This window comes from Antennarius striatus, chromosome 5 (assembly GCF_040054535.1).
Source record: "Antennarius striatus isolate MH-2024 chromosome 5, ASM4005453v1, whole genome shotgun sequence".
NCBI lineage: Eukaryota > Metazoa > Chordata > Actinopteri > Lophiiformes > Antennariidae > Antennarius > Antennarius striatus.
Window position 1 is genome coordinate 5,122,856 of NC_090780.1, and position 27,399 is coordinate 5,150,254.

A 27,399-nucleotide genomic window follows, 5' to 3' on the forward strand; every position below is an offset into this window, starting at 1 on the left:
GGACAGGCTGACAGACGAGGTGAGACAGGAATATCCAGATGACATTGTGATCTGTAGTGAGAGCAGGGAACAGGTGGAGGAGAAGCTAGAGAGGTGGAGGTTTGTCCTGGAAAGGAGAAGAATGAAGGTTAGCCGCAGTAAGACAGAGTACATGTGTGTGAATGAGAGGGACCCAAGTGGAAGAGTGAGGTTACAGGGAGAAGAGATCAAGAAGGTGGAGGATTTTAAGTACTTAGGGTCAACAGTCCAGAGCAATGGAGAGTCTGGAAAAGAGGTGAAGAAGCGTGTACAGGAAGGAGGGAACAGTTGGAGAAAGGTGTCACTTGTGATGTGTGATAGAAGAGTTTCAGCTAAAATGAAAGGAAAGGTGTACAAAACTGTGGTGAGACCAGCGATGTTGTTTGGTCTAGAGACAGTGTCACTGAGGAAAAGCCAGGAGGCAGAGCTGGAGGTAGCAGAGATGAAGATGCTGAGGTTCTCTCTGGGTGTGACCAGGAAGGATAGGATCAGGAATGAGTACATCACAGGGACAGCACATGTTAGAGGTTTTGGAGATAAAGTCAGAGAGGCCAGACTGAGATGGTTTGGACATTTCCAGAGGAGAGATAGTGAATATATTGGTAGAAGGATACTGAGTTTTGAACTGCCAGGCAGGAGGTAAAAGTACAGTATGGGCTGATAATCGCAGCCCCCACAGGTTCCTGAACCCAACATTCTCATAGCTGCTCTGCCATTGGCTATTACCTAAGTGGATTGGATTGGATACCTAGTATCTTCCAGGCATCCCATTGGCTAAGAGGGACCTCTGTGTGGAACTAGACTGGTGTTTACACAGTGTCCTCGTCATTCAGCCCTCCCTTGAGGTTTTCTGATAATTTTAAGTAAATATATTAACTTTTTGAGTATTCACTATGGACCCCAAGAAAGTGACGGCGAAAAGAGGGAAAGAAAAGACGAAAAAGAGTTTTTTTGTCCGTACAAACAAAGCAAGAGATAATAGAAAAGCATGAAAAAGGGATGCGTTTGGTTGATCTCACCAAAGAATATGGCTGTAATACATATACAATCGCCACGTTATTAAAACACAAGGAAGTTTAAGGAGTTTAAGGCATCGTGTGGGTGGTTGGAGAAATTCAGAAGGAGGACTGGAATTCACTCTGTTGTTCGGCATCGTGAGACAGGAGCGCATGAACCAAAGAGGGCAAAAAACAATGAGGACAGCAGTTAAAAGGTAAATGACCATCATTTTTATTCTTCATTCTATTCTTTGTTGTTTTTTTTACATTATGCACAATCATTTATTGTGTAATAATCTAATCATTACATGTATTTGTAACATGTTTTGATGCATTTTTCTGCTTTATAAAACATTTATGTTGGAATTTTGGGGGGCTTGGAACGGATTAGGGCATTTGCATGGAAAACGCATCTCTACTTATGAAATTTTCTACTTACGTAATTTCTTCCGGAACCAATTAATTTCGTAAGTAGAGGTACCACTGTATAAAAGAAAGAGGACATGTATATATATGAAAGAGGACATGAAGGTAGCTGGTGTGACAGAAGAGGGTTAGATGGAGGCAACTGTGACGACCCCTGAAGGGAGAAGCCGAAAGGAGAAGATTAAAATGAGAGCATCTGTAAACGTAGCTGAGAATTACACACAAATGCAAGTAGACTGCAACTTAACTTACTACAGAAAACAAGCAGTATAATGTGTCGATAATATGCTTTTAATATAATGTACAGACGAGTCAAATATCTCCATTACAAATTTAAAACGACCTGCGATTTATTTAGTTTTATTGTGAAAGCAATTATATTGTCACTTCCGGCACCGCTGGATATTTGCATGAACGTGATGTCAGAGCTGCTGCTCCGTTTACCGGACTGGAGGAGTAGCGCTCCGTCGCTCCGGGTCATCGTGTCTCAGCGCGGGACGTTCGCTGCTCTCCTCCGGTCCAGCATGGACGGTCTGCTGGACACCTGTGGACGACGAAGAGTCGGACCTCTGCTGTTCACCTACCTCTTCATCATGAAGATCGCAGGTCAGTCTGAAGAAGGAGATGATATTTACTGTATTTAACGAACTAAGAGAAAACCAGGCGGCGTTTATGTTAGTTTCTCTGAAGCACAGCGGCGACTTGACAAAAATTAATTAAAAAAAGAAAAGAAAAAAAAAAGTAATCTATTGTAGAGTTGTTGTGTACTAACCGAAAATTAAATAGAGATACTTTTTAACAGTAGATAATAATTTTACTCTCAGTGTCATCTTTACTGGGTTCACCTGTTATTTCTGATAGGAACCACTCCGTGTTCCTGTTGTCAGCTTCAAGTTGAACAATCATTGTAGTCTTCTTTAACTCTCAGTTCAAAACCAGGAGCCAGATTTGAACTTCATGAACTTCATTGACTCTTGTAAAGACATGTTTACTCTCAGAACTCGAATTTGACCGCAAAATATCTCACTTTTGTGCCACAAAGAAAGTGTCCTTTGGATTGGTTAAGAAAGATTTCAGGACCATCCAGATTGGTGTCAGTATAAATTTAAAAACATGATCTGTGATGGCACAGAAGGAAGAGGATGTTAGTGCTCATGAGTAGCTGTCACCTCTATGAAGGCTCCGATAACGCTGGAAGCTACATGAAAGTTTTGGAACAGCACGGTTCCATCCAGATGATGTTTAGTCTGGCAGAGCAATGAAGCCTTCTGGCGCTTTGGATTCAGAGCGAAATGGTCAAAGCATCAGACTCGCCTATCTGCAGGTCACACCTGCCTCTCCGCTTTTTGGACTTGGTTTTGTGACATTGAGATCATAGTTAAAAGTGGTTTTGTACAGGACTTTTTGTTTTTCTTCCCTCTTTTATGTAAACAGAAAGGAATAAACAGCTTTCCAGATCATGTAGTCCAGCACAAGGCTGGCTACACCTGTGAGATATCTCACAGATAAACAGACACGTCACACTGGGGTGTGTGTTTAATAAAACAACTTTAAGTTCAACATAGAACTTTTGTAAGCCTGGATCAACTGCCAAGGCTAAATGTTTTAGAAATGTTTCTGAGAATATACATTTTTGTACTCTTTAGAAAAATGATCACAGATGCATCAAGTTTTACAAAGATAAACTCTGATTTGTTCCATTTATAAGTAACCCAACCTTTGCATATTTTTAATTGGATTTTTTTACCATAATATAGTCCTTTATAAATCATGAAAATAAAACATTAGTTGACAGAGATGTTTTGATGATGTAACTTACAGTTAGGATCACAGGTAAAGGGTCAGCAAGTAATCAAACAAACGCTTAATTAAAAGAACACCAAACAATGTGCAAACAAAAACACTATAATGAGCTGACAATTAACTGGTTGAAGCATTGATGAAGACTGGTGAGAACATGTGGACAACATCATGTAATTAATTACATGACAGCAGACGGTTGTTACACTGCTTTGATATGATGTTATCTTCTTTTCTTTCATGAAGAACAGTCCAGTGTGCTTCCTAAATGTAAGACGATGAAGACCATTGAGGCTCCCTTTTGTCTTTTTCAAGTAGAGAGCTGTTATCATATAGTTTCCTAGGTAATTTAGGGTCTTTAGGATTATTTCCAACAGTTAGGAAACTGTTCAAGAAAAAAAAGGACCATTCAAATGTTACTGTGATGAGAAACAGAAACTGAAGGCTCGAGGGCAGAGGAAGTGAATGATGAAGACTTTCAGTCATAAACATCACATAAGGTTATCTCTTAGATATATGTATGCTGGGCTTTCAGGTTGTCTGTCTACTTTCTCCACAGCTGACTGTCCTAAACCTCAACCAAGTGGAAACTTTGTTTTAACCAATGAAGCCCTTCTCATGAACCATTTTCCAGAGGGTTCTCGTGTCTCCTTAGAGTGTGCTAATGGTTATATCCCTGAAAGTGGTGATGGGATCACATTTTGCACTGGTGGTATTTGGAGTACACCCAATCTTGAGTGCAAAAGTGAGTCTTGGTTGCTTTTATTTTAACTGTACTGTTGCTTGTATAAAATGTCATTATTAATCTACTGGCTGAAGTTCAGCAGCAATGTTGTCTTGTTTGTTTTGTCACAGAGAAGGACTGTGGTCTCCCCAAATCTCAGCCTAATATGAGCTTTAACATCAGCACCGGTACTCTTTTTGGTAATGTAATAAAAGTGGTGTGTGACAAAGGGTGAGTATGAAAATTAGATAAGCTTCCATGTATTTTCAGTTATGACTAAAGCACATGTTGGGGCAGATGCAGAGTGAACACACAAGAAGCCTTCAGAGAAAATAATGTCTTATTCATTGCGGTATTTTTGCTGCGGCACACACTACTGCTGATAAATAGACCTGAATGACTGAAGTCAAGGTGAATTCTCTGAAGAAAAGCAAACAGCTCAGCAGAGCCAGGGATAGTGGAGCAGATAACTGAAATAATTGATCACTTCCAGATACTACACCAAAATTGGAACATATGTATACTCCTTGGGGTTCGCTGTTTTGATAAAACCCGTTAGCCACGTTAAAATTAAAGATGGGGGCCATTTTTAAAGATGGCTGCCATTGAATTTACAATATTATGGCATTTCTTAATAAAATTGCATAAACTTGTCCTATTTGAATAATATTGATGTCAAATCATACATGTTTCACTATGTAGGATTCAAATTTCACTGGCTTCCTTGTACCATATAGCCTGTCACTGCTAATAAGCTCCCACATCAGGTAGCTAGTTTAGATTACATGTAGTAATATCATTGTTGGATCACTCTTTGTCTAATCTCTAACCTTCGACCTGTTTGGCTTGGGTGACAGTTTAGAGTACAAGACTCCTTGCTGGAGTCTCAAGCATGTTCCGTGTTCATGGCCACAAACTGAAGAAGAGTGAGTGGAATGGCCTCCTCGATGCTGCCCTCATGGAACATTCCACCAAATGTGGACTTGTGGTCTAGCATATGTCTTCCCAAGATTTTAGCTGCTTTGCCAAAGGTAATAGCTTCACTATAAAGGTCAGGAGCTTCTGACAAGACACAGCCCACATCGTTCTAGAGCCACCCCAAAGAGTATCTGTACCAATTTTGGTGCTTGTATCCAGAAGTGAACGATTCTATTGTAATTCGCACTTTAGCTGCCCTACTAGGACGGTTGGACTCATCTTTATAGACTAGTTTTTATGTTAGACCATGGATCATTATAGACTAGTTTTTATGTTAGACCATGGATCATTATAGACTAGTTTTTATGTTAGACCATGGATCATTATAGACTAGTTTTTATGTTAGACCATGGATCATTATAGACTAGTTTTTATGTTAGACCATGGATCATTATAGACTAGTTTTTATGTTAGACCATGGATCATTATAGACTACTTTTTATGTTAGACCATGGATCACTGATTAGGAACTTTCCTCTTATCATCAGAGAGAAAGAGTTGTTGATATTTTTTTTTTTAATAACATTTTGTGTCAATGATGATTTGGCCGTTCTAATATATTACAATGTCATTTCACTCCATTATGTATTTACAGTAAATAGAGTGTTTTGTCCTATTTTCCACCATTTTTGACAGCTACGAGTTGAGTGGATCCAGCTACAAACAGTGCTACGCATCAGGGTGGGCAGGAAAGGCCAAGTGTGAAAGTAAATGTTCCTTACTTTGCATTTTGACGAATGCATTTGTACAACAAAAGATGACCACTGAATGACAACCTCTGTTTTTCACCTCCTCCATGTGTTTATATGATTCTAACTTTAACTATGTCTAATTCCTCAGTTGTAACATGTGATACACTTGACCCAATAGCCAATGGCATGAATTCATGGGAAATGGAAGATCGGCCAAAATATGGGGAAATCATACATTACACCTGTAATGAAGGATACTCCCTGTTTGGGAAAAATAACATTATGTGTAGTGAAACTGGAGAATATGATTCCCAGCCTCCTGAATGCAAAGGTGAGCATGCACATCCCATCCGTCTATGGACTTGTTGTAGTGTACAAAGTTTTATGCATATCGAGTACTGTTTTAGTAATTAGGTAGTTTTGTATTTTTAAATTCAGTTATAATGTTCATTATGTTACTAGTGGTCATTATTGCAGCCATTGGTTTCCAGTCATTTCACTGCAAACATAAAAACCAGCTTGCCGACACTGATAACGCAATTATCAGCAAACAGCATAACTGTCAGAGTGAGAGGTGGCATGCTCCAAAACATTTATTATCAAATATTTGGTAGTCAAATGACAAAAATCTTGACTTGTACCCGTATAATTAAACTACATATTTCATATTTTAACATATTTTAAACTGATATTTGTTTATTGGCAGCTTAATGTCAAGTATCACACGTAAGCATGTTGTGAATACGGTCCTATCAACTTTGTTCAAGCTTTCATACTTCAATTAAATTCAAACAGTGAACTGGAATATAATAAATCACTCAGGAAACTTTTGATGTACTTTGGAAGTTTCTGAAGCAATGTGCACATCAGTAAATGATTTGAAGCTCTATAACATGCAAACCCACTGACTAGATGTTTTCATAAATGTCCATTTCCAACAATAATTTTGAAGCATCCAAATTATTTTTTTTATTTACAATCTGTCTTGTATAATTTCAGTACACATACAGCAATGCAAAGAAAATACATCACCACACATTTGTGTCTTGAAACATTACATTTTCCAATCACCACTCATGTCTTTGCTCACTGTATTTTTTTTGCTAACTGCTGCACTAAAAGCATGTTACTGAAGCATTATTGTCATTTGTTGGCTTATCCTGCAAACAGCTAATGAGTGTTTATCTTAAACAAAGAATAATACTTCAATGTTCTTCATAGTTTTGATAATATATGACCTCCAGAAAGGGTATAGAAATATTTAAGAGCAAACATCATTTATGTGATTGTTCATATAAATTTAGGTTCTCTTCACATTTTGACAACATGACTATTTTCCATGTCATAGCATCACCCAAATCGATAGCTACTCCCACAGGTCACAGACATAAAACTGTCACAACCAGTGCAGCACCAACCGGCTCATCGTCAGCACCCACAGGTACAGAAATGCATTTCAGGCAAATCAGATGCTAATTTTTCAAACACTTGAATGAAAGGATCTCAGTTACTTTTATTGTTGAGTCAACTTAATTATGGTTACTCTGTTCAAAGGTGTCAGAGAGTTTTTGACCACTGAGGATAAAGCTACAGCCATCATAACATCGACAACAGCATTTCAAGGTATTTGGCAGTAGTAATTATACTTGAGTCATTTCTGTTTATAGGTTTCATAATTTTAAAGGTTAAACAGGCCCACATAATCTCAAATACATATGTCTTCATGTCTTTTTTTAATTGAGAGATGCCAAGTTTGGGAGTCATAGCTTCAAAGCTGCATCTCTGTTTTAGCTCTGGTAGTTACTGATTTTGGGTGAAACGGTGTCTCAGTGGGAAGTGCCTTCGCCTCACAGCTAGAAGGTTCAGGGTTGGAGTCCTTTTTGTGCAGAGTTTGTATGTTCTCACTGTGTCTGCGTGGGTGCTCGCTGGGTCCTCCGACTTCCTCCCACCTCCAAAATCATGCACTTCAGGTTAATTGCTCAATTCCAAATAGTATGTGGTGTGGGTGGATGCGTGACTGGTTGTATGTCTTTTGTGTGGCTCCGCGGTGCACTGGCGTTGCACGCGGACTGCCCCCGCCTCTCGACTGTATGTCCACTGGGATAGGCTCCAGAAACCTCTGTGACACACAAAAAAAAGGGAAGAAGCGGATAAGATGAGGACTGAGTGAATAAATTACTTACTCATGGTCTTTGAAGTGTGGAGTTTTCCAAATGTTTAACTTTATCCTTAGTTTTGGTAAATCTGGAAACAGTTCACTTTCGTATCCAGTGATATCGGCATGGCAAAAATAATTTAATATTGGATTTGCATTTATCAATCGACAAGTTTCAAGGCACCATGAAGAGTATGGTAATGGAGTGGTGTATCTTGAGAGACGACTGTGTGGAAGTACATGTTCTGGGTTTGCACTAGGAGCTAGTATGACTAAGCCGCTGTGGCTCAGTGTAAAATAATTGATTAAGCCACAAAAAGCCACATTCTGTGTCCAAGACGGTGGTGCAGCGCGCGGACGACCAATGCTCGTCGCAGGGGGGGGTGTGGGGGAGTCCGGGGGGCCTCCCCCGGGAAATTTTTTAGAAAACGGGGTTGTATTCCTGCGTTCTGAGGGCAAAATCTTCTGTTCAGTTTACCTACAAAAATACACTAAAGTCAACAGTTCAAGCTGAACTATCTTTATTTCTGTCCTACTTTATGCAGGAATAAATGTGAGATTCAACAATTGAAAACTTCCATTCACTAGTGAAGATACAGTCGTACAAAATATTACTCAATGTTTACTTGTAAGTTTTACTTAGACTAGAAGACATTTTAACTTTGACCACCACCAACACCATTGGTATGCCATAGTTTAGTTTAGTTTTTTTTAATTCAATAACATTATTTTTCATTTCAATTTAAAAAGGCATGAAAAATAGCAAGCAAGGTGAATACACATTTACATGCATCGCTGGTTATTCCTGCCGGTCATAGGTATCAAAGGATCGGTCTGTCACCATTCCTCCCCCCTCTCAGCATTCACCATTTGTTTATTAATAAGGACTTTAACACAAACTCTACTATAAAACACTGGATTCTTTTGATCGATCGTCCTCACCTTGTTGTACACCAATTCACGGGTTCAGCTTGTAAAAAAAAAAAATTTTTTTTTTTCATTGGACGAGAGGAGGTCATGACCCGAGTGCATATTTAATGATCGGGAGCGTTCGGGTCACTTCGGCTATTTCCGTCGGCATGCTTCGGCTAAATTCCGTCGGCATGCGGGAATAGCAGCAATATTTTCGGTAGCGGAAGTAGCGGCGCTAGCACCGCTCGCTAGCGGAAGTAGCGGCGCTAGCGCCCTCACTAGTGGAAATAGCCTAGCGGAAATAGCGAGCGCCGCTAGTGAGCGAAAAAGTTTTAGCCTTTTTTCCGTAAAAATAAGAACGCCACTGTGGCTACACAGTCTAAAAACCTTGTAGCTCATCTGGAATTTACTTTGCCTATGGCGACGTGGCGAATGGCTAGCGCAAGCCCAGCATGTTGCTTTTATTTTTGTAAATGCATTTCATGCATTATAATGTGTATGACTGGGTACTTCCCAAGATATGTTTCATAAACCCGACTTCCTTGGGAAAGGAGATTTTGGCTTTCCCTCTGAAACTTTGTGGTGCTCAGTCTTCTTCTCCTTTCAGTTTTCCCTACAGGGGTCGTCACAGCGAATCAGTTGCCTCCGTCTAACCCTGTCTTCTGCATCCTCTTCTCTCACACCAACCACCTTCATGTCCTCTTTCACCACATCCATAAACCTCCTCTTTGGTCTTCCTCTAGGCCTCCTGCCTGGCAGGAGTTTAAAACTTAGCATCCTTCTACCAATATACTCACTATCTCTCCTCTGGACATATCCCAACCATCAACCTCTAACATGTGCTGTCCCTCTGATGTACTCATTCATGATCCTGTCCATCCTGGTCACTCCCAGAGAGAACCTCAGCATCTTCATCTCTGCTACCTCCAGCTCTGTCTCCTGTCTTTTCCTCAGTGACACTGTCTCTAGACCAAACAACATCGCTGGTCTCACCACAGTTCTGTACACCTTTCCTTTCATTTTAGCTGAAACTCTTCTATCACACATCACACCTGACACTTTCCTCCACCCGTTCCATCCTGCCTGGACACGTTTCTTCACCTCTTTTCCACAATCTCCATTGCTCTGGACTGTTGACCCTAAGTACTTAAAATCCTCCACCTTTTTGATCTCTTCTCCCTGTAACCTCAGTCTTCCACTTGGGTCCCTCTCATTCACACACATGTACTCTGTCTTACTGCGGCTAACCTTCATTCCTCTCCTTTCCAGGACAAACCTCCACCTCTCTAGCTTCTCCTCCACCCATTCCCTGCTCTCACTGCAGATCACAATGTCATCTGCAAACATCATAGTCCATGGAGATTCTTGTCTAACCTCGTCTGACAGCCTGTCCATCACCACAGCGAACAAGAAGGGGCTCAGAGCTGATCCCTGGTCCCACCTCCACCTTGAAATCCTTTGTCACACCTACAGCACACCTCACCACTGTCTTACAGTCCTCATACATGTCCTGCACCGTTCTAATATATTTGCCACTCCAGACTTCCTCATACGGTACAATACCACAGTTCCTTTCTGAACACCCTGTCATCAGCTTTCTCCAGATCTACAAAAACACAATGCAGCTCTATCTGGCCTTCTCTGTACTTCTCTATCAACGCCCTCAAAACAAATACTGCATCTGTAGTACTCTTTTTTTGCATGAAACCATACTGCTTCACACAAATGCTCAATTCTGCCCTTAGTCTAGCTTCCACTACTCTTTCCCATAACTTTATTGTATGACTCATCAGCTTTTTTCCTCTGTAGTTGCCACAACTCTGCACATCTCCCTTGTTCTTAAAAATGGGCACCAGCACACTTTCCCCCCATTCCTCAGGCATCTTCTAACTATCTAGGATCCTATTGAACAACCCTGTCAGAAACTCTACTGCCACCTCTCCTAGACACTTCCATACCTCCACAGGTATATCATCAGGGTCGAGTACCTTTCTACTCTTCATCCTCTTCAGTGCCCTCCTCACTTCATCCTGACTAATCTTTGCTACTTCCTGGTCCACAACAGCCACCTCTTGTACTCTTTTTTCTTCCTCCTTTTCCTTGTTCATCAACTCTTCAGAATAGTCTTTCCAAGAACAAGAGAGATATCCTGAGTTCCGTCACACTTCCATCCCTATCCTTAATCACTCTAACCTGCTGCACATCTTTCCCATCTCTGTCTCTCTGTCTTGCCAACCGGTATAGATCAGTCTCTCTTTCCTTGCTGTCCAACCTAGCATACAAGTCATCATAAGCCCCTTGTTTGACCTTTGCTACCTCTACTTTCACCTTATGCAGCATCCCCCTGTACTCCTAACTACTATCCTCACTCTTTCCTCACCACCAGAGTCATCCTACACACCACCAGATGTATTCTACCTGTGTGCTCCTACCACCACTCTTATAGGTCACCTTATGTTCCTGTCTCTTCTGGAAGAGAGTATTCACTACAGCCATTTCCATCCTTTTTGCAAAGTCAACTACCATCTGTCCTTCTGCATTCCTTTCCTGGATATCAAACCTGCCCATCACCTCCTCATCACCTCTGTTTCCTGCACCAACATGTCCATTGAAGTCCGCACCAATGACAAGTCTCTCACTTCTAGGTATGCTCTGCATCACTTCATCAAAGTCCAACCAGAATTTCTCAGTCTCCTCCAGCTCACATCCTACCTGTGGAGCCTACCCACTAACAACACTGAACATCACAACTTCTATTTCTAGCTTCAGACTCATCACTTTATCTGACACTGTTTTTACATCCAGGACATTCCTAACAAACTCCTCCTTCAAGATAACTCCTTCTCCATTTCTTTTCCTATCTACACCATGATAGAACAACTAGAACCCTGCTCCTCAACTTTTAGCCTTTATAGCTTTCCACCTGGTCTCCTGGACACACAGGTGGAAAGGTAGCACCTGTTTGTCCATCATGTCAACCAACTCTCTACCTTTTCCTGTCAAAGTTCCAACATTCAAGGTCCCTACTCTCAGTCCTATACTCTTGGCCTTCCTCTTCTCTCTCTTCTTATGAACACACTTTCCTCCTCTCCTTCTTCGACCAACAGTAGTCCAATTTCCACCGTCACCCTGTAGGTGAACAGCACCGATGGCGGTCGTTGTTAACCCGGGCCTCAACCGAACCTGTATGGAAGTCATAGATTTGATTCGCATGTTTGGTTTGTCAAAAGTTTTATGTCGGATGCCCTTCCTGACACAACCCTCTGTATTTATCCGGGCTTGGGACCGGTACAATAAGACACTGGCTTGTGCCCTCTTGCGGCTACAGTACCATGAAAAAAATGTTTCTGAAACTTCATTTTTTCCCAAAATCTTGACCTTACTCAAAACAATCTATATCCCTTGTTGTGAGTAGTCTTGTCAGAAGACACCTCCCACTTTCAGCTCACACTCCAAGTGGCTGGGCGGGAGCGGGAATCGAACCGCCGATCTTGGAACTTTGGACGACCCGCTCTGCCATTTTACCGTTGAGCCACTGTCGACCATTTTGACAAATAGTTCCTGAATGAAACTTCACACAATATATTATGTGGATGATTGGAATGACTGGTCATTATTCTTGAAACACATTTTTTTATTGCTTTGAGCATTACAAGTAAAGTGACATTCAATTCAATTATATTTGAGAGAAGGCAGAAACCACAAAAACAATACCTGATGACAAATTTTTCAATTGTACTGTCTATTTAATTTTGAAAACATTTTTCTGTCCCAGTGTTTTATATCCAGTACTTGAAATGATCATAACGGAAAAGTAATGAATAGTAGTAGAAAATAGTACAATAGATGTGAACATCACCTTGGCTTCACTTGGATACACAAAACAGTCATTAACAAGGACTCATGGGGAGTCTCTTTATAGGCTGTAATGTCTAACCACCAGGAACTATTCCTGGTAATCAGGTGAAGATATTGCACCTTCCCAATTATGTTTTCATACTTTTAAACAGAGCATGAAGATATAAAATGGTCATTCAATAGTCAGTAGGGAGATTAAATTTACTCTGTTTTCTCCTGTTCTCAGTCAATACATTTTATACTAATTATTCTACCCTACTCTTGCAGACAGGCATGATGGTGTTGTAGATACTAACAAGAACATTGGTGAGTTATTGAATCTCAGTCCTGTCAACATGTTGGGTTTATTATTTATGCTGTGCCTTTAACTTTGCATGTGTCTTTCAGGATATGTGCCTATCATAATCAGCGTGATATGTGTTTCATTAGGTAATACGATACTGCACAATATTTTCTTTTGACTTCATCAACCAATACATTTTTTTTAGTTGAAATGCAGTAAATAATAAGTATGGTTTTTCTCTACAGCCTTTTGTATAGTTGTCATCTTTTTAAGCAGGTTTCTTCTGAGGAGAAAAGGGTGAGAGCTGATATTTTTACTGCAGCTTTTTGATACATGACTCTTGATTGTGTTTTCTATCCTTTTGTTGCTTTGTCTCTTTGCACTTTACTCTCTTGATTGCATGGTAACACACTGGTCTTAAACGGCACATGTTCATATAAACATCATGAAGTGATATACAGTAAATGATACATAGCCAACTGCAGCAGGTTGAGATAATTACTACAATTTACTTTCAAATATCTATATGTTTACGGAAATCTGTTTCCAGACCCAAGCTTAGGAATGAGGGAGATCATCAGGAAATACTGGAAAACAACAGCTGTGATATACAATCATCATCAGGAAAAAGTTCCCCCCTGGCCAGAAAGAATCGGGATGCCTTACATAATCAGTTTAATAACATGTACAAGAATATGTCTAAATTAGAACCCTGCTGAGTGAGTTGGGGGGATTGCTTATTTTTTTGATTTATACCCAGACCCTCGGGAATTTTTAACTGTGAAAAAAATTTTTTTAATTAATATTATTAGTTGTAAAATTGATTTGTAATCAATATGAATGAGATACTAGAACCCCCCCCCCCCTTACTAACACTAATGTTACAGAATTCTAATGAAATATCCACTTTAAATGTTTAATCAACAAATCTTAACCAAAACTTTGACAATCAAATAACAGTTGATTGGTTCTGACACCCGTTCCTTATTTGATGACACTATAGTTCATATGACACCAGAGAAGACCTGAAGCCGGATTTTTTACAGTTCCAAAATCTTTAGATTGCCTGCCTGATCAAGGTACCTATCACCTCCTGTGTATTCACTATTATTAAGAGCTATAGATATACAAAAACCAAAATACCATAAAAAATAGTCCTAATAATTGTTTATCACTTTGCTTCTAAGAACATGAGATAATGTATTTATAAGAGGGTGTTGCCTATAAATGCATGGGGTGCTTTTTTCTTTTCTCAACAGTTCACCAGCTCTGTGAATGGATCTGAGTCTGACTTAAACAGCGTCTGTGACTGAAGAGAGAAGCACCGACAAACTATAACCGTTGTCAGAGTTGATGGAGGAGATGCTATACCAACAATCAAAGCACTTTTTGTGATGATTTTGTTTTTTTGTTTTTTACTGTCTCATAATTTTAACTATTGTAAATAATTCCCTGCTGTATAGTGTTTTATGCATTATTTCTGTTTGTGAAGTATTGCTTTATTTACATGTAGGAAACCTTTTAAAAATCTTGCAAACATACATTTACATGTTTACATGTTATTAATGTGCTGTTTTGCGAGGACGGACTCATGAAGAAGTTATTCAAGAGGCGTACAATGTGTTCCATTCAGTTTGCAGAATGAAACTGCCTCTGACAAAGATAAAATCAGCTGCATTCTTCACCTCCACACTTTTTTCCACTGTCTATTATTCTGGAGCAAAATAATGAGAGAAAGAAAACCTATTAAACTATCTACCATCGAAGGACTGAGTAATGCAATCTACTGTGTCAGTTATGAGGGGAATTTCTCAAAGGAGTGATGAAATTGTTTTTACTTCGAATGGTACCTTGACTCAGACCAGAAACCTTGAGACTAACCATTCGTTTGATCTTACGTTTTATAAAGCACATGTCTATTGTGAATCATTTTTGTGCTGCAGGTTGCTACAAAGGAGAATAGAAATCCTTTGAAGCACAAGTTTAAGCAATGCTCCATTCTTGAGCAGTGGTTTTTATGCCTTAATTGAGAAACTTAGTGGATGAATTCACACTCATGGCAGCAGCAAAGGGCCAAACAATTCTCCTACTAGGGGTGTTAACCAGTACAGAGGAAAGGAATGTAATAAAATGGCTTTGCCATGCTCTGTTGTGTCTGCTGTTGTGCCAGAGGCTTCAATGGTGCCCTTATGGGATCAGCGGGAGACTTTCCTGATTCCATTTCAAAAGAGTTCACAAGTGAATAAGTTTTGGTCGGATTCATAGTTTAAACCTTGGGATTTAGTTGCATTGAAAAGGTATTCTGATAAATGTGAACATTTGTATATTATAGATGTGGCTCAACAGAATGTGGACTCATCATTGCAGTCATTCATCATCAGCACTGGCGGTGTGCAGGAATTACACTGACCCCCAGCCCTGGAAAAAGAAAGAAGCCTTTGTGTTGCTCACTGTTTTTATGTTGGAGTTACATCCAATGGTGTGTCGGCTTAACCACATGTCTGTGACTCAAGGAGGAATTCTTGTGATATTCTTTGTATACAACTTTTTATTACTGGTTTGTAAGTCAACTTACAAGACCATCAATGAATTGATCTCCGCATCATATGTTTACTAGTAAGCCATCGTTGACCAGACGTGATAAACAATATGTCACTGAGCCGGAGGAGGTGCTCCTTATTTAATGTGGAAAAAATTTAAGTTGTTTTTGTTTTGTATAGCACGCATGCTGGCGTGGCACTATAAATACTTCACATCTGGATGTATCCACATCTGAAAGCAGTTCCCCAGCAGTTACAAAACTTAACTTCTATTCATCTTGGTTCACAGCAAGAAGGTCCTGGGTTCAAATCCACCTGGGTCCTGTCTCTGTGGCGTTTGCATGTTCTGACTAGGTCCTATGGCTTCCTACCACCATTATAAACATGAAATAGAGATGAATGTAATCTCGCAATATCCTGCTGACTTGTCCTGGGCATGCCCCGCTTCCTGTCCAATATCAGCTGCTTAGTAAGCCTTCGAGTTTGGGTTTCATCATGTCCTGCTGTTTATGTCTCTAAATTTCAAGTCAATCAGTCCCAACAGTTTTTGAAACATTTTCACTCCAAATCACAAAAGTAAACATCATAGAGAACTTTCCGGGGGTTCGGGTGTAATGACACCCTTTCAGACTCTGCTTGAAATGTCTGAATAGCCTCACATGTCAAGGCAAGATGAAACAAGGCAGCCTGAGGTTTGGAAAATAAGCCAATTGGCATGGATGATGCTGTGTGAGCTGGAGTGGGTGTGGCACAGAATGATAGCAAAGCAGGAATGAATTCTTTGGAAAGAACGTCTTCAGCACAGTTCACAATATTAATCCCTGAAGGGCATTTCAGTCTCGACCAAATGTCTTCTGTACCTGCATCACATCGCCTGTGGCATTCCCACAGGGGCCCAAAACAGCAGGAAATAGGCTGGGTGTCCTCCTCATCTCAGTTAAACATCATAATATCAAAGATTGATTCTTCTTCAAATCATTTTTTTCCCCACCAAACAGACACAGTTCCACACCCATCCTGGATTGTATCATCACTGTCTGGAAACGTCCCAATCTTTGAGGTTACTTTTGATGAATGTCATTCATCCATTGTTTATTTCTTTAATAAGCTCATAGCTTTTGTTGTATTCAATGTACTGTAATGTCCCTTGGTTCAAAAGAAGATAAAATCTGAAGTGACAAGGTTTTACACTGCCTAAACTGGTTTTCCTTTGGACCTCGTGTCCCTATCCTGTTTGAAAAGGATATTAACATGGTGATGACAAGTCTGTCTGTATTCTGTGTGGGGATCTGAAAGAAATATAGCATAGAATATGATGACACAACAGAACATGACAAAACACAATACACCACAGAACAAAAATGCACACACCACAGCCACATTTAACATTAGTGGATGGCACATTAACATCATAACACAACATAACTAAACACAACACTATACAAGATGTTTGGGTTTACTGGCATCAGTAATAGCATCTTTCCCATTAACAATATGTTCTCAATGTTTATGATGGACAAATACTTCATGGAGTTTGAAAGAAGACACAATGAATCACCAGCAACATGTCAGCCACAGTTTCATACATTCCTCTTCATTCTGCCTCTTCAGTCACTTTTTCCTGTTTCCCATGCCCTTCTGACTCCTGTCTTTTATCCTTTCGCTCCAGATCTCCAGCCATCTCTCCAGTGCCTTCATTGACAGTTTGAGGCTATCATAGCTGAGACTTGGTGAAAGGAAGTGCACAGTGCACACTATTCAGACACATTCACACAGTGGATTTTTCTTTCTGTTTTCTTTTTTGTGGTACTTAGCCTGGTTTTACCTGGATTATGGATTATGACCTGTACTCCATTTGCGCAATAAAGTTAGTCAGCATTTGTTTCTGTTACCCTGTGCACACCAGCTAGAAGATATAATAATACCATTATTATGACAAAAATGGAAAGCAAAGTTCTTAGACCTTTATTAATTAAATCCGTCGGAAGATGCAGTATAGCAAAGTAAAACTGTGCCACTTAATCACAACTGTTTCATTTTAACTTAAAAACCATATATGAAAATGTGCTAAAAATACATTTGTATATGTGTATGTATTTGCATACCTCATTCACTCATTCATTCATGCATTCATTACCACTTCTTCGTAGATCAAGGGGCTTGCTGGAGCCTATCTCAGCATGGACTCTATAAATATTTTGTAGATCCTTATTGAAGCTTTTTCTTGGATAAATTCTTGCAATGTAAAGAATCAAGTATTCTGTCTCATAAAGTTTCACTTCATATACAAGACCTTAATAGATGGACTCCAATCCAACTTCCATAACATGACCTTTTCCACATTGTGATTCTATGATCAGTCTTCATGTTGTATAGTGTCGGGACACACAAAGGAGGAAATTCATCAGTTAACACTGCCTGACTGCTCCACTGTTATCTCATTCCACCCAAGTGGTCTAGTATTTACTGGTGGTGAAATATCAGTGGATGTGAAGCCATTTTCTTGAGGTAAACAAGGAAACGAATTTCATAACACAGAGACTAAGTCGTCTGCACATGGAGCTGCAAAATAAACCTGGCTCCTAACTGGATTCATGATTCATGTAATGACAGTGAGCCCATGATACGGCCACACCAATGTGGTTAGACGGTTTATGGCATGACTAAACTGAACGGAGAAAAAAAAGGACAACGATTGTAATGAGAAGGAGGCGGACGGACATCTGACAGCTCAAGGCCTCAATTTAGAACAGGGACAGATGTTAAACATGAATTCTTCAACCTCAGTGTGACAGAGATCTCAAAGTAAATGTTTACATGCTTTTAAGAGAGTTGGCTTTAATGCAAGTACCCTCACCAGTGTGGTTGTTATTTTCTACTTGAATGAAAGAGTTCAGTGATAAAATGAGAGTTCCAAGTCGTGAATATCAAACTTTTATTTCACTCAGCTTATACAGACACTTGGAATTTACATATTTGTCATACACTGACATTAAGAACAAACTGTTACTTCAGTTTAAAACTTACATCTGTTGTATGACACCAGCCAGTTTGGGATAATGACCAACAAGAAGATCTCTTATGTCAACAGCATCATCACAACAGCAATTTCTTTCTTTTTTACACACCATTAATTCATAAAAGCTGTCTTTATCGTCTAACCTCATGCTTGAATATTGCCTTTTGGAACAGCAAAGCACTTTTTTAACTGATGACACATATACCATAACTATTAGTTGATTAGGTTTTTGCTTGCGTTGGAGAAGGATGTTCATAAACTTCCAAAACAAATTGTTGACTTTTTGCATAGGGTTGAATCTCAGCCAAGAAAGTCTTCTGGGTATGTCTGTGTAGTTTCTCAGTTATGGGTATGGATGTGGATTCTGAATCCCTTTTTCTCCTGTCTCAACACCACGAGGTGTTGCCTCCTTAATGCTGTGCAGCACAAGTTACATATTAGAAAAACAAATATAGAAGTGACCAAAGAGATGATAGACTTACAGCTAAAATTAAATTGTTGCTGACTTCTTACCCATCAGAGTTACAAATGACCTTTTAATAGCGTCAGATAAAGGTCTTCTATGTGTTTTAGTCTTGTTGGACCTGAGTGCAGCATTCAGTACTGTTGATCAGTGCGCTCTTCTTCTTTGTGGTTAATGCTTTCCAGGAACCACAAGGGATTAATGAATCCACGATGGAGATTTCGTTCTATTTATCTTATTATTTACAGTTATTTAAATGTTTATAAACCCCCCCCATACTGATATTAAACCACCTTCTATCTGCATTACCTTTTCCCACACTCTTATCGACTGTTTAAAGCACTTTTGTGTCTCACAAAAGTCCTAGGCTGACAGAACGGAGCGCACTTCCGCATGCCGTCAGCCAATAGAATGCACTTACTGTATCACATGACTGCCTACCAAAAATCCGCTATGAGGTGGAATCATTAGTGTTAATGCACGAATGCATGAGGGTGTACTGTAATACTCTTCTAAGGAGATTGGAAGAGGAAGTGGGGATTAAAAACTCAGCACTAGACTGGTTTATGTTATATCTATCCAACCGATTTCATTTTGTCCGTGTAAATAATAAATCTTCAGATCGAGAGACTATTACCTGTGGAGTACCTCAAGGATCTGTTCTGGGGCCAATTCTGTTTAACTTATACATGCTACCATTGGGAAGTATTATAAGAAAACATAACATTAATTTTCATTGCTATGCAGACGATACGCAATTATATTAAAACAAACAAATCTGACCAACTTATTACATTAGAACCCTGCCTCAGGGATATTAAATCCTGGATGGTTCACAATTTCTTACTGTTGAACAGTAACAAAACTGAAGTCATTATTATTGGGCAGAAGCATCTTAGAGAGGATTTCTTTAACATTAAAATTCACCTAGATAGCATTGCTCTGTCCTCCACTAATGATGTCAGGAACTTGGGAGTGATTTTTGATCAAGATCTGTCCTTTGATTCTCGTATCTAGTTTGCGTCTCAGACGGCCTTCTTTCACTTACGAAACATTCATAAAGTTAGAAATTTCTTATCCTTTAAAGACGGAGAAAAAAATCATTCATGCCTTTGTTACTTCTAGATTGGATTACTGCAGTTCCTTATTATCGGGCTGTTCAAGCTCCCCCATTAGGACTCTTCAATAGTTCAGAATGCAGTTGCCCGCTTACCGGCTTGAACTGGGTGGACAGAGCACATCTCTCCTGTCCTAGCATCCTGACATTGGCTCCCGATTAAATCTAGAATACAGTTCAAAATCCTTATGATCACATATAAAACTCTTCACTGCAAGTCTCCTTCTTACATTGAAGATCTCATTGTATCTCAAGTGTATCACCCCCCCAGGGCCCTTCTATCCCAGGATGCAGGATTTCTGGTAACCCGTCAGGTCTTAAAGAGTAGAACAGGAGGCAGAAGCTTCAGCTATCTGGCCCCTCTACTCTGGAACAATCTCCTGGCCTCGGTCCGGGGGGAAGACAGCCCTAGCTTATTTAAGAGTAGACTAAAAACTTTCCTCTTTGATAGAGCCTACAATTAGAAATGACACAGATTCTACTAGGTAAGCTGCTATAGGCCTAGGCTGCTGAGGGTATTTTTCTCCGTCTCTCCCGTTAAAGGGAGAGGCTCTGGAGCTTCTTTCTTTTTCTGCCTCTGCTTTTATAATTTACAACTAATGTTAAATCACACTTTTTGTTTGCAAGATACTGCCGCTGTCTTTGTGCTTCTGTTCGACAGGTGGGAAACACGCATGGAAGACAGGAAATCCAAAGGCCTGCAAATCCTGCCCCACGTCAGCAACAACAGCTCAATATGGACTTGAAAATTCAATCTGGCCTGTCTGCCACTTTCTCTTTGTCTCTCTCTTTTCCTTGACCTGTCTCTATACCCAGCGTATTTCTTTTTCCCAACCAACATGTCCAGGCGGATGATCGCTCTCCAGAGCCTGGGTCCTCCCCGGAGTTCCTTCCTCAATGAGGGAAGTTTTCCCTTGCCACCGTCGCTTATGCTTGCCCTGGAGGACACTGTTGGCTTTTTGTCTGTTAAGCGCTTTGAAGTATCTGCAGATGTGATTAAGAGCTGTATAAGTAAAAGTTGATTATGATCATAGCATGATGGCTAGCATTACCCTCCCCCAAGTCAGCAGGCACACCATCTATAAGAAATTACTCCTTATAACTTAAACTTTTTAATGATAACAGACAGAAAAAAAAAATTTCTCTCAAAATTACTATGCCTACTCTATATTTTTAATGTTAGTCCCGCTACCACATTTTGAGGTTACTACAGTCTGGATGTTCTGTGAGACGTGAGTCACACTCACCATGTCTTGGTCAGGCAGGCATAAGTCAGAGCAAAGCTGAGCAGAATAAAGATTTGATGCTGCTGCTCTAATTAAGACACTCTTAATGAGTCACAACATAAAAAAGATTGGCCAGTGTGCTGTTTTCTTATTAGTTGTTGGTATGGCAACATCATCTGCTATGAATTTTAATCCTTACCCACTGGGCCTCTCAAGAGACACCAGGGTAAAAATAAGGCTATGCTAGAGGTTGAGATGTCTACCCTTTTCATGGCTGCCGTATTAGTATTTTAAGCCTTTGGAGGTGACTTTGCACCATAACACCTGTTTGAAAAGGTCAGGAGGGAGTGTGGAAATGTTACAACGCTGATCTTCACATGGGGGGCTCCACAGTTAATCTTTTGTAAAGAGAAAATATCGGATAAATATTGAGGCTCTGTAAGATGATTTCCAGCAGTATCAAGTGTGACACTAAGTGACATCGGAGCTAATTCAGGCCACTGTTTCTATTACTTTGTTTACTGTTATTTTCTAAAAGGTTTTTTTTTTTTAGATTAACTAAAATAATTGTCCACTGGAGGTTTATCATTCTCTTTTAGCCTGCTGTTAACCATGAAACTGTTGGACAATCATTCATAAATTGGAAATACAAGTCATCACTCATTATCAAAAAAGACATAAATGTGTGTGTCATTGATGAGATATTTGTAATGCAAGAGGGTTGGTAATTAAATTAAAACTTCAGGTTATGTACAGTGAAATTATTGTTGATATAATCCATGCAATGACAAAAGAACACCAGACATGTATTAAAATATTAAATGACATTATTAAGATCCAAAGCGGTTGTAATTAAAAGTAACTGGTTGTAATTAAAAGTAGTTCAACGATGACTTCTGTCTCCTTTACATTAAAACTTACCTTCAGGGTAACACAAAAAAAGGAGAAAAATCAAGTCAGTTCGACTATGAACTGTCATCAACTTAAAACAATGAAACTTGAATAAAGAAAACTTAGAAGCTCAAGGGAAACCATATATACTTAATTAATGGAAATAAAGAATGCCACAATGGGCAACAAATTGGCAATTTAAGTAAAATCCTGCACAATTTTAATACCAAATTAAGAGGAAAACAAGAAAGAAATGACAGAAGCATGACATTAGTAATTGTTTAATGGAGAAATTGTGGCTATATCCATGTTTTTATGATCGTCCTGTTAGTAATGAACTTTCGAGAGACACACAATGAATGATCATATATTTTGGATATATACAGTACTTCAAAAATTGTTTAAAAAAACAATATTTAATGATTGGTGGTAAGTCAAACATTAAAAAAGTTACCAATAAACTGAAAGAACTTTTTCATTCTAATAAAATAGCATCACAGTCCACAGTCCTGGTTTACTTCTTTTCACTTATTTTTTTCTTTATTTTTTTTAAAGTCAAAATGTTAATATCATTGAAGAAAAGATTGCTCCCTACCAGAATAGCCTTTTCTTTTGTTCATCTTTCTCTTTGTACACATGGATGCCTCTGAGTTCTGCCTTGAAACACATAAATAACACATATCTTCTCAGGTAGTATCTGAAAATATGAGACAATAAAAGCGCGAGTCATTAATTCTAAATGATGGCTTTAGACAACACACACAGCAGCACAATGCTGCCATCTGCTGGTATGTTTATGCAACTGTTGAAGGAAATCTTTGATGATGTTTCCTCCACATTGTAACCGATTTCAAATGGTGCTAGACATGATGGAGACTCTGAACACCAGACGAAAACGGTCAGCTCTGGCGAATGGGGACGTCGGCTGGTCCTCATCCTGGACTTGTCCACATCTTCTTTTCTTCTTCTTATGGTTCCATATGTCAGAAAACTGCTAAACTACACATGGTAGAATCCTGATCAACGATGTCTTTCATGATGTGTGTTCCTGCTCAAGGACACCGATTTCAAATGGTGCTAGATCGGACTTTATACTCTAAGACACCACCTGAAACCGGTTCCTTGAGGAGGTAGCTTTTAGAAACAACACTTCAGGATGTTCTGACATTTTCTGAAACAAAAGAAACAATATTACTGAGTTAATGTTGCAGCTACTAAACAACTCTACTGTAATGACAGTGGATTGTTAGATCAATGAGTATAATTGGATTTGTGTGACGCTATGTAATACAATTTGGAAAATTTGATTTTGTCATGAGACATGTAGTTTTCCCTTTTGATACGTGTGTCAGAGGCTCAATGCGTGATTTGCATTGATAAAAAAAATCATGGATATCAGGCAATAAAGTTAAAAGAAAACTATAAAATAATTTTCTGCTGGCTCATATGTGAATAACTGATTTATTTTTGTTCATGATACTGTTCAAGACAAAAACAAATTCCAACCTCTACAACAGAAATCAATTCTTCTCTGACAGGGATTTCACATACACATATTCTATACACAACAGCTTTCCATTTAAAACTGCTCCTTTGAGGCATAGCGTTCAAGTTGAGATATGGCAAAAAATTGAATTGAATTAATTAAATTGAATTAATGTTTAATAATGTTAGCTTCATTTTACTTAGTAACAAACAACAGCTGCAGACAAATGCAAAAATGTAAACCTTGCGACAAAAAGAACATCAGTTTATTGACTGATAAGTTTCTCTGAAAGTAAAAGGCAGACAGAGATGATGGTTTTTCCAGTAAAAAATATGCTAATTCATGGCCAGCATTTCTAAGAATGACAAAGCATCTTAATGTTTCGGGCATGAATGGCTGTGGATGTGTAGGATTGATGTAGGAAAAGGCATGGCAGCAAACTGGCACTAAAAATGAACCCCAGCAAAAACTATGAATCATACAGCAAAAAAAAAAAAAAGGATCCATGTTACTCCAACCTGACATACAAGGGAATACTGAGTCCTCCGGTGGGGCAGCTTCGGGCAACAAGTCCTGTTCCTGATCCAGACAGGGTCGGCTGCTGTGTAAAATGTAAAAAATAACAACAACAAAAACAACAGCAACAACAACAGTTTATAAATAGTAACCCCTTGTGTCCATCCCCATGACATGTGCAGTACAGTCCAGCTACAGACAGCGTTCTGTCATGTTGATGTCCTCGTCTTTTGAAGCAGCCTGAACAATTACAATCAAAAACTTACTGGATTCCATTTGTGCATCTGGCCTTCAGCGACACAAGGTAGGATCTGACTTGTCAGTGTTTGGGACAAGAAACATGACATGCTAAGAAAACATGACAGTGCAACCAATCCGAAAACCTCAAAAACTTCAAACCCCTTTTGGGGACTATGTCCCAATCTGTCACTATGTTATCTTCTTCACCTCACGTTGTTTCGGTTCTATAACAAAGGCGGTCGTATTGATTTGTTATATTTTCACTATATGAACATAACATGTAATCCAAAGGCAGCAGCGCTGCTTTCATCCATCTGCTCCATGTTATTGCTATTCAGAGTCCTTCTCCCACTCTATTCGTGAACCCTGTCCCCACTTCTTTCTTGCTATCGTCTTCTTTATAATATAAGCTCTTCTCACCAACTCTGTGTGTGTGTGTGTGTGTGTGTGTGTGTGTGTGTGTGTGTGTGTGTGTGTGTGTGTGTGTGTGTGTGTGTGTGTGTGTGCTGTCTGTATGTGTGCCCTTTTTTCTGTCGAGTCATCTCACCATTGACGTCTAGCTACAAACCCATCGGTCTATTTCAAAATCAAGATATAAATTACTGACTTTAATTTAGAGATGATATACGTATGTAGCACCCATTAAGAAAAATCCTGAGCAGATTTTTTTTTTTTTTTTTTCCTGAGCAGATGCATGAAATGATTAGATAAATGGATCAAATCTGAAAGCAGATGATGTGAAACAAATGCTGAGGTTCTGCATGTGTGTCACAGTGTGTCTAATAGTTGAGGGTAGGGGTGTGCGCATGTGTGCACGTGCAACAACAGTAGGTGGTTAATCTTCTTACAGATTAGAGGTCCTAATTTATCAGGAATAAGAGAACAAACTCATTGGGGTAATTTGTGTTCAAGCTACCTCTCAATGTCTGTGAGATCAGGACACCTTAGCTCAAAACTCTCTGAATCCTGAGAGCATTATAACTTTATACAACATAGAGTTTTTGGGAATAAAAGTGGAAATATATATTAAAATAAACTTCCAGGGTCATGAATCAAATCAGGTGTCCAAGGCGACATAGAAAAACCTGCTTGATCTTCCACATTTACTAGCAGGCATTTTGGATGAAAACTCTGATGTCTCACAACTCCGCATTTCCGAGAAATACTCACAGAGGTCAGGACATATATTAGCACAGACAAATAGCAAATGAGGGCAGTAAGAAGAAGCACCTTCTTAGCTTCTCCCTCCAACTGCATGTTTCATGCCTCTCTTCTAATGATACCTGCAACTGAATGCTGTCTCACACTTGTCTATTAATACATCGTCTAGCGTGACCAGCAGTGCTCTGAGTTTAATTTTAGCACCGTCATCTCCTGGCTCTGTGCCACATCCTGTGCAATAATCTGAGTGTAGGAGGGACAGAGTTTTTAAAGGCGGCGTGTCACTCAATGACGTCTCTAAAGTTTGCTACAGGCGATGCTGGCCCTCTGCTACAAACACATCCATCAGCCGACTCATGCTACCACCCTTCAGATGTCTTATTTGCCGCATCTACTTTGGCCTTGGCGGTAACTACTGAGTTACATTTATTCTGGCTGAAAAAAAGGAGTACTCAATAAAAGGATTATTGTGAAATGTTCTCACCATAAAATAGATTGAACGCATCACATTCAACGCACTCGCACTCTTCTTCTTTGTTTGTTTGACTTGAGAGGCAGCGCCTCTCACCGAAAGTAAAGGAAAATAACTATTGAGGTCACGTTTCTTTTGTCGATGAAAGTGGGTCACTCAATCTGGTGGTCAGACTAAGACATGCACAGGTGAAGACGTCACGACTGCACGTGGCATGACAGTCAGTAAAATAGTCTGATGAGAAGATTTCTGCTTTTCATGTTTACAAAATGATTCAAATGAGCACAATGGTTTGTACTCTACAGCCATCCCTAAAAGTCTTACAGGGATCATCTTGTACTTTCTCCAAGTGACCTTTACCTGTTTGTTTCAAACTACCATAGTGACATTCCCTCTGGAGTCAAGTTTCTATTCAGTACACATAATTAAAGTTCTAAAGCTCCCCTTCACTCCCCCCCTCCCTTTTCTCTCTCTGTCTCACTCTTTCTCCATTTTCTTGTCCATGGTTTGGCAGCTCATTACGTCGACTGCTGATTCACCCATTGACCGAACAAATCTACTTGGCAGGATGAAGTTTGCTCCTTGTGGGTGTCTCATTTTCACCTCCAAATGCTGAGAAGTGATAAAGGACTTCATTTCCCATCAGGCACACAAGCAGCGGACGGCTGCACCCTCTTTTACTTCAGGAGAAACGTACAAAAGCAATGAAGCATCACATAAGGTCTCCGTGTCCTATTATATTCTGAGACGTAGATTATAAGGTTTAAAGAGAGAAGATAAGGCTTTTCTTGAAAGCACCAACAGTTTAAAAGACAACAAATAAACTCATTCAGAAAAAAAATATAATAATCTGTGTTTTCAAATTAGTTCAACAATTAAAGATGATAGATCCATGTTATTGAAAACAGTTAAATAAGCCCCAGAGAAATAAAAAACAAAACAAAAAACAAAAAAAAACAAAAAAAACAGGGAGCATTCCGATCTAGATCTAGAACAATTTGTCAACATCCCCCTCAAGATGATTCACCCCAGGAATAAAGGTGCTGAATAGCGCCCCCTGTCTTGGAGAAACAGAGCTTGTTTTCATCACATCAAGTGCGCACTAAATATCAGATCACTATTAAGGACCTACGGGAAACTTTGTGACGCAGCAAATATTGTTGTGCGTGTCCAAGATTTTTTTTTTTTTTTTTAAATACTGCGTCACTTCCTCTTCGTTAATTTCAGTCTTCAATCTTAATGAGTTTCAGATTACACAAACAATCCTCCCTCCGTGCGTCGATCTGTGCCATCGGAGAGAAGAATACTGTGACGCTTCTCCCATTAAACACTTCAACGCCATGAGGTGTTGGAGGATCGACTCAATACCAACTGCGTAACAATCGCCTTCTTCCTTACAGGATTTCGCACTATTCATCTCTTGC

At 39.5% G+C, this 27,399-nt stretch overlaps 1 protein-coding gene across 10 annotated transcripts; it reads left to right on the forward strand.

The window, feature by feature from the left end:
• Nucleotides 1-1,756: 1,756 nt before the first annotated feature.
• Nucleotides 1,757-26,891, forward strand: im:7151449 (complement decay-accelerating factor). 10 transcript variants are annotated; one of them, XR_011035411.1, is made up of 12 exons: nucleotides 1,775-2,048; nucleotides 3,802-3,987; nucleotides 4,098-4,197; nucleotides 5,581-5,651; nucleotides 5,785-5,967; nucleotides 6,985-7,077; nucleotides 7,191-7,259; nucleotides 11,150-11,348; nucleotides 12,829-12,867; nucleotides 12,949-12,990; nucleotides 13,090-13,141; nucleotides 13,848-13,863. XR_011035411.1 is itself a non-coding variant. In XM_068315221.1 (12 exons), the coding sequence occupies exons 1-11, from the start codon at nucleotides 1,853-1,855 to the stop codon at nucleotides 13,903-13,905; spliced, it is 1,089 nt and encodes a 362-aa protein (XP_068171322.1). In that variant the 5' UTR covers nucleotides 1,797-1,852; the 3' UTR covers nucleotides 13,906-13,923; nucleotides 14,104-26,891. The 10 variants fall into 10 exon arrangements, 5 of the variants coding, with proteins under 5 accessions (XP_068171323.1, XP_068171325.1, XP_068171326.1 ...); XR_011035412.1 differs by having other exon boundaries at nucleotides 1,780-2,048; nucleotides 11,219-11,348; XM_068315221.1 differs by lacking the exon at nucleotides 11,150-11,348 and adding an exon at nucleotides 14,104-26,891 and having other exon boundaries at nucleotides 1,797-2,048; nucleotides 13,848-13,923.
• Nucleotides 26,892-27,399: the final 508 nt, after the last annotated feature.

Coding starts and splice junctions, on each gene's coding strand:
- im:7151449 (XM_068315221.1), top strand. CDS start 1,853: ATGAACGTGATGTCAGAGCTGCTGCTCCGTTTACCGGACTGGAGGAGT. Junction 2,049..3,801: donor CTTCATCATGAAGATCGCAG/GTCAGTCTGAAG, acceptor CTTTCTCCACAG/CTGACTGTCCTAAACCTCAA. Junction 5,652..5,784: donor AGGAAAGGCCAAGTGTGAAA/GTAAATGTTCCT, acceptor CTAATTCCTCAG/TTGTAACATGTGATACACTT.